The following is an 11754-nucleotide window of genomic DNA, read 5'->3' as shown; positions in this document are numbered from 1 at the left end:
CTGGCACCAGGGGACATGGAGGCTGGGAAGCACTTGGGCCCTGGGGGGTGAATGGGGCCAGAGAAGTGGCTGGCACCGGGGGACATGGAGGCTGGGAAGCACTTGGGCCCTGGGGGGTGAATGGGGCCAGAGAAGTGGCTGGCACCGGGGGACATGGAGGCTGGGAAGCACTTGGGCCCTGGGGGGTGAATGGGGCCAGAGAAGTGGCTGGTACTGCGGGCCGTGAGGGGGGCCACAGGGCTGGGAAGCGCACGGGCCCCAGAGGGTGAATGGGGCTGCAGGGGCCCAAGAAGGGACCAGCCATGTCTGTGGCTCAGACGAGCGTTTTGGGTCCCATGGGACAGGACACCAAATGCCCAGGACTCTCCAGTCATCTGCGCCGGACCAGGCGCCTGCCTTGAGCAGAGCGGGCCAAGGCCGCGGCTCCCCGGTGCCAGGATCCCAGCGCTGCTCCCTGCAGGCCTCCTGCGCACCTGGCCCCGACCAGAGCCTGCTGGCTGCCTGGGCCCTGGGCGGATCCCAGGGACCTGCTCCCAGCCAGCCCAGCGCCGGGGGCCTGCTGGCGGGCAGTGGGCCCAGCACTGGCATGGCGCTGACCTTCACGCTGAAGGTGATGGCCTCCATGACGAAGACGCGGTCCGGGAAGCTGCTGGCCACCTCCTCCACGCTGTTGAAATACTGAACGGGTTCGCGCACGTCCCGGTCTTGGTCCAGCAGCTTAAACTTCCCTGCAACAGCCCAGCCCAAAGCCCCAGTTAATGGAAAGAGACCCAGCCCCATGCAGCCCGGCAAGCCCTAGCCCCCTCCCTGGGTCCCAGCTCCACCACTGCGTGGGTCTGACCCAGTGGCCACCAGGCAGCGCGGGAGCATCACCTGCCGCTCGGATCGCCGCCTGGGGAGCTCATGTCTGCACACGGACAATGCAAGCCCAGGGCGTCCATGCGAAGCCAGCCCCAGAGGGGTCCCGGGGGTGGCCAAGGAGCCCCGTCCATGAGAAACACCAGCAGGCAGCACTGAGCACCCCTGCACCCACCACCTTCCCAGGAGGGGTTCCCTCAGTGCAAATATTGGGGGTTCCTGCCCCAGGCTTTATTCACGGGGTCGCCCCAGGTCTCCCTCCCTCCTCAGGCTGCAGGGGTACAGAGGCCAGTAAAGCAGGGTGTCGTCATTCGGAGGGGGCCCAACACCCCACCAGGGCTCAACGGCTGGTGCCCTCGGGATCTGCAGGACCCACGCTCACTGCAAGAGCGGCGCAGAGGGTGGCCGGGAAGATGCAAGGCGGGTGCATTCACTGATGGGGAAGTGCCCTTTGGGAGCACGCTCCCGGGCCAGCCCGGGCCGGCCCTCGCACGATCCCCCCTGCTGGTACAGCCCTGGGCTGGGAGGACACGACACAGCTTGTCCAGAGCTGCAGAGAGATGACGGGAGAAGAGGAACGGTCCAGCCCCCCGTCAGCAGGCACCAGGTGAACACCCACAGCTGGGAGGTGGGTGAAGGTGTGAGGATGTGACACAGCAGGGAGGGGGGAGTGTTGACCTGGGAATGTGCCCTGGGGATGGGAGACCTGAGAGCCTGTCACCTGAGCCAGGAGGGGGAGGGGGAGGTGACACCTCTACCCGGGAATGTGGACGGAGGCTGCAGGTGGGAGCCTGCTGGGGGGGTTTAGTTTTCAGTTTGGGGCTGGGTGGAGGAACACAGGGAACCCCAGGGCTGGGGTCTAAGCTCCCTGCTCCCCCGAAGGACTTGACTGAGGGGTCCTGGGTGCACCCACAAACTCTGTTGTGGACTGTGTTCCTGTTGTCCAATAAACCTCCTGTTTTACTGGCTGGCTGAGAGTCTCAGTGAATCCCTGGAAGAGGGGTGCAGGGCCTGGACTCCCCCACACTCCGTGACAGAAGGTCCCAGGCTAACAGGGCCTATGGGGCAGGGCAGGGCCATGGGGCCAAACCCATCCCTCGGGTAGCTCCACTGACCCAAATTTGGCCCATGATTTATATCCCTACCCCAGCGAAGCCCATTGACTCCTGCCCAGCCCTTTCCCTCTCCTCCCAGGGACCCTCCTGGCCATAGGGAAGGGGGCAGACAGAGAAGAGGCCAGCTGGCTTACGGGAAAGCCACCTCCCCGCCCCCCGGCATGGCGTGGGGAGAGAGCAGGAAATCCCCGAGCAGAGGGAGGGCTGGCTGGATCAATGGGCCACGGCCAAGCACTTCCTGCTCAGCAAAGGCTGCAGAGCGGGCAACGTCCCGGGGGCTCGCTGAGCGCAGACCTGAGGTCAGCCCCCTCCCGCAGGCAGGCACGGTAATACACAGCCATTGCCAACAGGGGGCAATGGGACACCGCTCCAGCCCCCTTAACCCCTCAGTGCCCATGTGCTTCCCAGGCCCCCGTGCCCCCCAGTGCCACATGATCAGGGGGTGCGGGGGGGCGCTAAAGTTGTTCCTCTGATTAGCTGAGACACTTTCTAATGAGTTAACACCCGTCCTCCAGGAGAGCCGCTGAGATCCAGGAGTTAGGGGCAGCCCGGGGCCTGTGCCGGAGCAGAGGGGCACTTGCAGCTCTGGTGACGGCACTAAGTAAGGGACGATGGCGTGTTCCCCACACGCACACTTCCAATCCGCCTGGCTGGCTAGACAGAACCGATCCGTGTGACGCAGCCCCCCAGGCCCAGCACATGCCTCCGTGCTGACCACAACCCGGAGCAGCGCCGAGGGAAGCTGACAGTCCCAGCGGATCCGCTGCTCTCCAGCATGACCTCTGCTGCCAGCCCGGCAGCTGGCTCTCAACCCCTCCGAGCCAATCGGAATTCATCTGGGCCCAGAGTTTGCCAGGCCTCTGGGCGGACGTGGGACTTCACCTCGGCCTGGTATAGGCCCCTTTGCCCCTCTCACCCTCTGCGAATATCCCTGGGCACCTACTGGCTCCATAAGCTGGTTTCTTGTGGGGTTCATTTGGCCCAGAGCTCTTTGTGCACTGATGGCAAAAAATTAAGCCCTGTTACTTCTTCATGACTGGTCAAATAAACCACAGAGGATGGTTTCCCTTTCCTGATTGGACAAGTGTGCAAGAACTTCCAGCATATATACTTGTGTGTGTGTGTGTGTGTAACATACACACATACCACACCAAAGCACAGCTGAGTAGCTTGCTTCTCTGGCAGCAGTAGTAGGCTGTTACTCTCGGTACCGAGGCACTAACTTCCTTAGCTGGCAGCTGTACATGATGCAGTAATGCCATTAACTGGCAGCAGTAGTAGGCTGTTATCCTCAGCATTGAAGCTCAGCAGAGTAACTCCCTCAGCTGGCAGCAGTAGTGGGCTGTTACCCTTGTTGTGGAGCAGCCACTAGAGGGCAGATACAGCACTCACTTTACCAGTGTGTTACACATACAAGTTAGAGACATGGGGGATCCATCGTAGCCCTTACTCATGATGACTACATCAACGAAGCTAGCAGAGAACTCTGTGACACCCCCTGCTATAAAGAACTCACAGAAGACCCCACATCACAATTCACACAGGAATTTAGAATTACCGTCAAATCCTTCTCCAGACAACTCCAAGAAAAACTACAACCTCATCCTCCATGAAGCCACCCCAGGGACCCTCCAAGATACATACGCAAGGGAACCCCAGCAGACCCATCATATCTGGCCATGGCATTCTTACTGAACAGGACTCTGAGAAACCATCCTCAAACTACTCACCACACAGAGAGCCAACTTCCTCCAGAACACAACCAACTTCCTCCAGAAACTCTAAAACATTAACAAACTCCCTCAGAACACCTCCTCGCCACCATGGATATCACCTCCCTATACACCGACATCCTTCATTGCTGCCTGCCTCAAATATCTGCAAGACAATGGACAAAGCTCGGAAATCCATCCCACACCCATCGCCAAACTCACTCATTTCATCCTCACCCACAAAAGTGTCACATTTAACAACAAACACTTTCTCCAAACCATGGGTACAGGGATGGCTCCTCAATATTCCATCCTCTTCATGGGCCACCTTGAGGAAGAAGTTCTGTAAAAATGCACAACAAAACCAACAATGTACCTGAGATACATCAATGGTCTTTTCATCCTCTGGACAGACGACCCACACTCCCTCACAGGCTTCCACCACAACTTCAGCAACCACCACCCCTCCATCAGACTCTTCCTAGAACACTCCCGCACCAGCATCAAGTGCTTGGGCACCACAATCAGCTTCAGCAATGGACCCCTACAAATGACTGTATACAAGAAACCCCTGGATCACCACACTTACCTCCACAGATCCAGTAGCCTCCCCAAACACACCAAGGAATCTGCTATCTACAGCCAGGCACTCAGATACCAAAGAACATGCTCCGAGGAGAAAGTCCAGGCTACACATCTTAAGGCAACCAAAACAGCCTTCTCCAAACAAGGACACTCCACCAGAGAAGTAGATCGGATCATGGAATGGGCCATCCAAATACGTTGAGGGAATTTGCTTCAGTTTTGAAATAAACCCCCCTGTGACTACACACCTCTAGTCGTCACCTACCACTGCACACTAGAACCCAAACGGGATATCATCATACAGTTACAACCCATACTCAATGGGGACTACAGCCTGAAAGAAATCTTTCCTGAGCCCCTTCTTTGGCCTTCAAACAACCCCTCAACCTCGCCAAACTCATCCTTCCAAGCAAGCTCCCCACAGACCAGGACCCACCAACTCAAAGCAGCACCAGACCCTGCCAGAACAACAAATGCAAATCCTGCAGACATATCATCATGGATACAATGATCAACATCCCCTGTAACACACCTTTCAAGATCCATGGGCCGTACGCATGCCCATCACAATACGTGGTGTATCACAACCAGTGCATCAAATGTCCCAACAACAACTCTCTGAGTGAAACCAGAGAAACATTACGTTTTCAAGTGAACTCATGCAGAAAAATGACAAAAGACAACAACACCCCACCACCTGTGGGCGAACTTTCCACAAAGCGATCGCTCCATATCTGACCTCTCAGTGCTCATCCTCAAAGGACACCTGCACAACACCTTCCAAAGATGAGCCTGGGAGCTTAAACTCATAGCTGCTGGACACTAAACACCACAGACTTAGCAGAAACACTGGTTTCGAGGCTGCTTACACACCCTGCTGCCTGCTAACCCACATTTGCCCACTTCATTTTAAGTGGTCTCCTGCGGCACGAGTGCACCACTTGTGCTTAACAGTCTGTCCCACCTTGTGTTTAGCTCAGACACTCTGAAGAAGACCCTGTGGAGGTCAAAAGCATGTCCCTTCTACCAGGAGAAGTTGGTCCAGTAAAAGATATCACCTCACCCACCGTGTCTCGCTCACATCCTGGGACTGACACGGCTGCAGCAACGCTGCCGACAACACATACAGGTGGATAATCTGGGTTCCCCACGACCCTGCAGCCTTAGTGTTCGCTTCGCGTGGCTTCTTGGGCCAGTTAAGCTCAGTCGCGCCTGGGGAGCAAAGAGGAAGCAGGGCTCTAACCCAGGGAGGAATATTCTTGGGCAATGTTGGGCATCACACACCAGCACCAGGCCTCTGCTAGGGCTGCCCCACCTCTGTGTCCTGGGCTGGGACCTCCTGGAGTTCATGTGAACCCAAGGAGAGCCCATGCCCACAGCCCCCCAGCCTAGAGGAGAGCCAACAGGGGAACAGGCAACCCGGCCACACGGCAGCTCCTGGCTCTCTACTGCCCACTGTGATGACACGGATGGAGGGGAAGCAGCTGGGGGTAGGGTGGGTCCCATGGAGGCAGAGACGGGGTCTGTGCAGGCCGGAGGGAGATCAAGACGAGGGAGGGCTGACCCTATGGGTCAGTGCAGAAGTGCTACAAAGGGGATCCGTGCCCTTCAGGATTGGGCCCAGAAAGCTTGGGGTTTCTCTGACTCCCTCCCTCCACTTCAGCATCTCCTCTGCCATCACCCTCGCCCTCCAGCCCCCTCCAGAGTGTGGTCACGTAGCCCAGCCCAAGCCCCGCAACTTCTGCCGCTCCCAGGATGAAATGCCAAATGCCAACTGGTTCCCGGTCTCCCACGACAGGGCTCCCTCACCCACTCGCTCTGCATGGCTCAGCAGCGGGTGACTGGCAGGAAATGCACTGCCCAGAGGGGGGAGGCTCCCAGGCGGGCAGCAGGCCGAGCCGTGCCATCTGGGAACCTTCACTGCCCGGCAACCAGCCCCGAGTCGAGACCGTTTTTTCCTGACCCTGGACAGCCGAGATCTGCGCCCCAGCCCCTAACACGCTGGTTCAGTGGGAGGACGGACAGACAGACCTCACCTCCCCCCAGCACCTGAAGGGCTTCCCAGGGGTCTCTTTGGTTTGCAACCTTGGCGAGGCCTGGGGCTGTCTGCTCCCGGCAGAGACAGGAATGGGCACACTGTGGGGGGGGCACACGGGGGGGGGGTCCTTCCCCCACCAAGGCAGCAGCGTTAGCTCCCGCTCCCAGACACCCTCGGCTTCCCTCCCTGGCGGTTTCCAACATCCCATTGCCATGGAAACCGCTTGCATGCGGCTCCGTTCCCAAGCCCGCCACCCCCGGCGCAGCACCCCGACGGGCTGCGTGGGGGGGTCCCTGTGCCCTGCCTCGGCCTGCTCCGCTCCCTCCCCACGCTGCCCCCTCTAACAGAGCCCAGAGCCCCGGCCCCGGGGGTGGCTGACGGGCAGAGCCCCCTCTGGCACCGCATTGCCCCTGAGCCCGACAGCCACCGGCCACCCAGCACCGCTGCCAGCCACGCGCGAGAGCAACCGCCCCTCGTCCGGCGTGCGTATGGGGGGATCGCGGCTGGGGGGCTGGAGCCACCAGAAGGGGGCCTCCCTCCCTGCCCGCCCCGCCCTCATCTTCACACCCACTCCTGAGTCCATGATCCACCTCCCAGGGGAAGCAGCCAGCATCACCACCCGGGTCTGGTCCCCTCTGGTGTCCAGGCCAGGATCCCAGAGATCCACAGATCGGCCTTCCCCACCCGTAGGGGGAACGCACATAAACACACGGGTGCTGGGTTTCCCGTAGAGGGTCAGGAACGAACTGTGCTGGGGGAGCAGGGCTCGCATGCCGGGGATGGACGGTGGGGACGGGGTGGAGGGTGACAGCTGGGGCTGAGCTCCTGCTGGGATGTGCGGACCATACTGGCCGAGGGGAGAGACTGATCCCCACCCCCGGGTTCTGACCCTCTCCTGCCGGGCTCTGCTGGTTACTGACGAGCTCCAAGCCCTGGCTGAGTTGCAGCCCACCCACCTTGCACAGATTCAGAGGTCCCAGCCTGGCCCAGCTAAGCTGGAACATCCCCAGGGCTGGGAAGGTTAATGTCTGGCTGATGGTCCCAGCCTTTCTCTGCCAGGGGGCTGGGTTCAAATCCCGGTTTAGTCACACGTGGAATGAGTTTGCTGGTCTCAGTGAATGTGGGTACACAGAGGAGTCCTGACTCGCACATGTGGGTCTGGGCCACCGGCCCACGGCATCAGCTCCCCAGCACCAGGCACGCCTGCTAGAGGCATCAAACTGTTTTCTGAAATAAAGTAATCAAACTCCTCAGGGATCTATTTTTTGGGGTAAACTCCTGCCTCCCCCGAAGTGCTGCAGGCCCCGGCCCAGCCCCGTCACCTCCATTAGCACCAGAGCCGGGGGGAGACCGGTTATTAATGATTCTCATGCAATCACAGCCAATGTCCGTCCATTGGCTGGAACCAATTACCAGCCAGCTGGCAAAGAGCAAGGCCTTGTTTTAAAATGGGTCCTCCCTCGTGGGCACAGAAAACAACCTCCATGCGCAGCGGAGGAAGGGGGGTTTCCCTCAGGATTAAAGGGAGGAAGAGGGGGAGGGTGTTGAGGGCTAAATTGCCTTGCAATTAAAAACTTTTCTATATGTGGATTCAGCTTTGGTCTCTAAGAGACACGACTGAGCCAGAGAGGCAGAAAGGTTTGCAGGGATCTGAGCTTAACCCGTCCCCCTGGAGACCCAAAACACAAGAGCAGCATCAGGCCATGGTACCAGCAAGTCACAGGGAGGATAAACCCGGCGTGAAACTGACCAGCCCAGCGTCACTGCCCCAGGAGAAGTGAAATGCAAAATGTAAACAACTGGCGTCCGTGGGGATCCGGCAAAGATTCTGGGCTGGCTGCGGCCCCTCACCTCCCGCCCTGCCCAGGACTGCAACAGCTGCTGCATGCACCACCAACCCAGAGGGACAGGGCCCAGGCAGGTGAGGCAGGTGGCCTGCGGGAGTGAGCGGCTGGCCGGGGAGCTGGGGAGTCACAGACCCTCCCAGCTTGCGTTACCCGCTGACCCCTCCCCACTCAGGGGCCTGGGCAACGCCTTGCCCTAGTGAATGCTGCGGGCGTGGAGCTGCCGTATCTCCAGGGAGATGCTGCATGGGGCTAATGTGGTTGCAGACATCACTTGGGAGGAGCGGGGGTCAAAGGCACTCTGCATCGGCCTAGCCCTGCTCCCACTGAAGTCAAGAGTAAAAGGCCCATAGTTCTCAGTGACCAGTTAAGCTAAGGCTGAGTGACCCTGCCTGGCCCCAGCACCACAGCTAGGGCGAGCACCTGGCTCTGTGATGCGCCATTGGGCAGATCGGAAACCCCATAACCCGGAGCAAACCCGGCTCGCCCCAGGCCAAGGTAACAGCTGCGCCATCCGCTCCTAGGTCATGTGTCACAGCCTGCCCCCAGGGTCAGTCCCACACAGAAGCCGCGAAACAAAACCCGCAGGCCACTGGCCCTGTTTGCGAGGATGCCCCCCGCCGGATTGCCAGGAGTCACATGCACCTGCCCCGTCACTAATGGGAAAGCAAGGGCTGGCTCTGCCATGGGAGCAATGAGATCTCCGCAGGAGGGGCTGCTCTGGGCATGGCGCGATCAGGAACATAACACACAAGAACATCAGAACGGCCAGACTGGGTCAGACCACAGATCCATGTAGCCCAGTGTCCTGTCTTCCGACAGGGGCCAGTGCCAGGTGCCCCAGAGGGAATGAACAGAACAGGGAATCATCCAGTGATCCACCCCCTGTCACCCATTCCCACCTTCTGGCAAACAGAGGCTAGGGACACCATCCCTGCCCAGCCTGGCTAATAGCCATTGATGGACCAACCCTCCATGAATTTATCTAGTTCTTTTTTGACCCCTGTTATAGTCTTGGCCTTCACAACATCCTCTGGCAAGGAGTTCCACAGGTTGACTGTGTGTTGTGTGAAGAAATACTTCCTTTTGTTTGTTTTCAACCTGCTGCCTAGTAATTCAATTGGGTGACCCCTAGTTCTTGTGTTATGAGAAGGGGTAAATAACACTTTCTTATTCACTTTCTCCACACCAGTCATGATTTTATAGACCTCTATCATATCTTCCCTAAATTGTCTCTTTTCCAAGCTGAAATGTCCCAGTCTTATTAATCTCTCCTCATACGGAAGCCGTTCCAGGGCCCTAATCATTTTTGTTGCCCTTTTCTGAACCTTTTCCAATTCCAATATCTCTTTTTTGAGAAGGGGCGACCACATCTGCACGCAGTATTCAAGCTGTGGGCGTACTATGGATTTATTTAGAGGCAATATGATATTTTCTGCTGTCTTATCTATTGCTTTCTTAATGATTCCCAACGTTCCCAGTCAGGCATGGAGGGTGAAGAGCGCCAGGCAGGGAGTGTTGGATCAGTCGATTACCCCCAGTGTAAGAGAGGTGTATGGGAGTGTGTGTGTATGTCACCTCTCCCTGTGTGTGGGGGGGAGGAGGGGTATCACCCCTCCCTGTGTGAACCCTAAAGCCTTAAAGATAAGAAGGTAAATAAAAAGAATCCAACTACACAGGGTTTCTTTTTAACAGGGGCTCAGTCAACTTGATGTTAATTTGAACATTTGTCCTGCCTAGTCTGATTGGTTGCTGTTGAACTCACTTGCATATGAGTAATTTTACCAGGTGTCCTGTATTCAGCATAGGGAAATATGGTCACCCTAGTTTCAGAGAACTCTGCACAGTGACTCCAAGATCTCTCTCTTGAGTGGTAACAGCTAGTTTCGACCCCATCATTTTATATGTAGAGTTGGGATTACGTTTTCCAATGTGCATTACTTTGCATTGATCAACACTGAATTTCATCTGCCACTTTTTTGCCCAGTGACCCGGTTCAGTGAGATCCCTTTGTAGCTCTTCGCAGTCTGCCTGGGATTTAACTATCTTGACAAGTTTTTTATCGTCTGCAAATTATTTTGCTATGTTGCACTCTGCGCTGCCATGAACTTTCACTGCGACAGCAAGATGCGCCTAGGTGGGAGGAGTCAAAATAAGTGGGTGGGGCCTTTTGGGGAGTGGGAGCGGCCACCTATGGGAAGGAACACCGGCATTTTCCTCATAGCCAAGGGTGGAAAGCGCTCAGAAACTCAGGCGCTGGATTTGCACGTTTGAGGAATGATGAATTATTGACGAGCTCCTCCGGCTGCTTTACTCTCCTTTGCCTACAAACCAAGCCCCTCTGGGATGCATTTGATTAGCGAACGTTTTCATTGTTGTTGCTTTCCCAGCATGCTTTGCAGCAGAGTGTCACGCCAGGAGCTCCACCGCGAAAAGAATCCCCACAACAGGGTGGGGAAGAGAAGAGAAAAGGTCAAACTGAGCTGTCCTAAATGTTATAAAGTTGCCCCAATCCTACAAACACCATGTTACACCAACCCCCTTACAAGCCCCAATAACTTCTCTGAGAAGAGACCCCTTTCATGTATCGCCCACAACCCCAAGTCAATAGAAAAGAGCTGTCAAATCTGCCTATAAAATGACCAGTGATCCCCCAGGATTTTCTCCTCTGTCCTGAAAGGAAGAAGAGGGACAGGTGAGGTTTTTACCTGGCTAGACTGAGTTCACTAGCAAAGGGTGAGCGTTCAGACTTGGAGGAGCACGTGCAGTCGAGATTACACATCTGACAGAGGAGAACACCACGAGCCCAAAGGAATCTGAGGGACTGAAGAGAAGAACCCTCCAGAGGCGAGGTTCACGTTCCAAGGCCCGGCGAGGTCTGATGCACCTCGTCACCTACTCCTCTAGCACCTGGACCACGCAGGAAGACAAGCTTCTGCTACCAAGCCAGCCCTGGAGTTCAAGCAGTTGACAGGCCTGCCTTTAGCACTGAAGGTCCCAGGTTCAAACCCTTCTGCTGACCCACGTGAGGAGCCCTCGTAAGGGCAAAGGATGGGCAGTCAGAAGCACCTCAGGTCTAATCCCTGCTCTGACACCAACTCGCTGGGTGACCTTGGACAAGGCTCCAATTCAGCCTCAGTTTCTCCTTCTGTAAATCGGGGGAATGATACTGACTGGCCGGCCTCCCGAGGGACAGAGCCAGAACCACATGTCAGTGAAGGGGCTGGAGAGGGCAAACCCCTCTGTGCTACGATGCACCCTGAAAAGGGGTAACAGTTCGGTCTCCTCGCACTGGCTAATCAGCCTCCTCCTGGTTGCAAGCCACGTGGTTTAAATGCAGGGGAAGGATGTGAGGGTGTGACTCAGCAGGGAGGGGGGAGTGTTGACCTGGGAATGTGCCCTGGGGATGGGAGACCTGAGAGCCTGTCACCTGAGCCAGGAGGGGGAGGGGGAGGTGACACCTCTACCCAGTAATGTGGACGGAGGCTGCAGCAGGGAACCTGCTGGGTAGGTTTAGTTTCAGTTTGGGGCTGGGGAGAGGAACGCAGGGAACCCCAGGGCTGGGGTCTAAGCTCCCTGCTCCCCCAGAAGGACGTGATTGA

General features: G+C 57.1%; 1 protein-coding gene across 1 annotated transcript in view; it reads right to left on the bottom strand.

Moving 5' to 3' along the window:
• GAREM2 (GRB2 associated regulator of MAPK1 subtype 2) overlaps positions 1-11754 on the bottom strand; it is a 45551-nt gene that overhangs the window by 8540 nt on the left and 25257 nt on the right. The window contains exon 3 of the mRNA XM_073335492.1: positions 598-728. Within this exon, the coding sequence (XP_073191593.1) occupies positions 598-728 (131 nt within the window). The remainder of the gene's footprint in view (positions 1-597; positions 729-11754) is intronic.

Source organism: Lepidochelys kempii, chromosome 3 (assembly GCF_965140265.1).
Source record: "Lepidochelys kempii isolate rLepKem1 chromosome 3, rLepKem1.hap2, whole genome shotgun sequence".
In the NCBI taxonomy this organism is placed as follows: Eukaryota; Metazoa; Chordata; order Testudines; family Cheloniidae; genus Lepidochelys; species Lepidochelys kempii.
The sequence above is the reverse complement of the archived record's forward strand: the minus strand, read 5'-3'. Positions and strand labels throughout refer to the sequence as shown.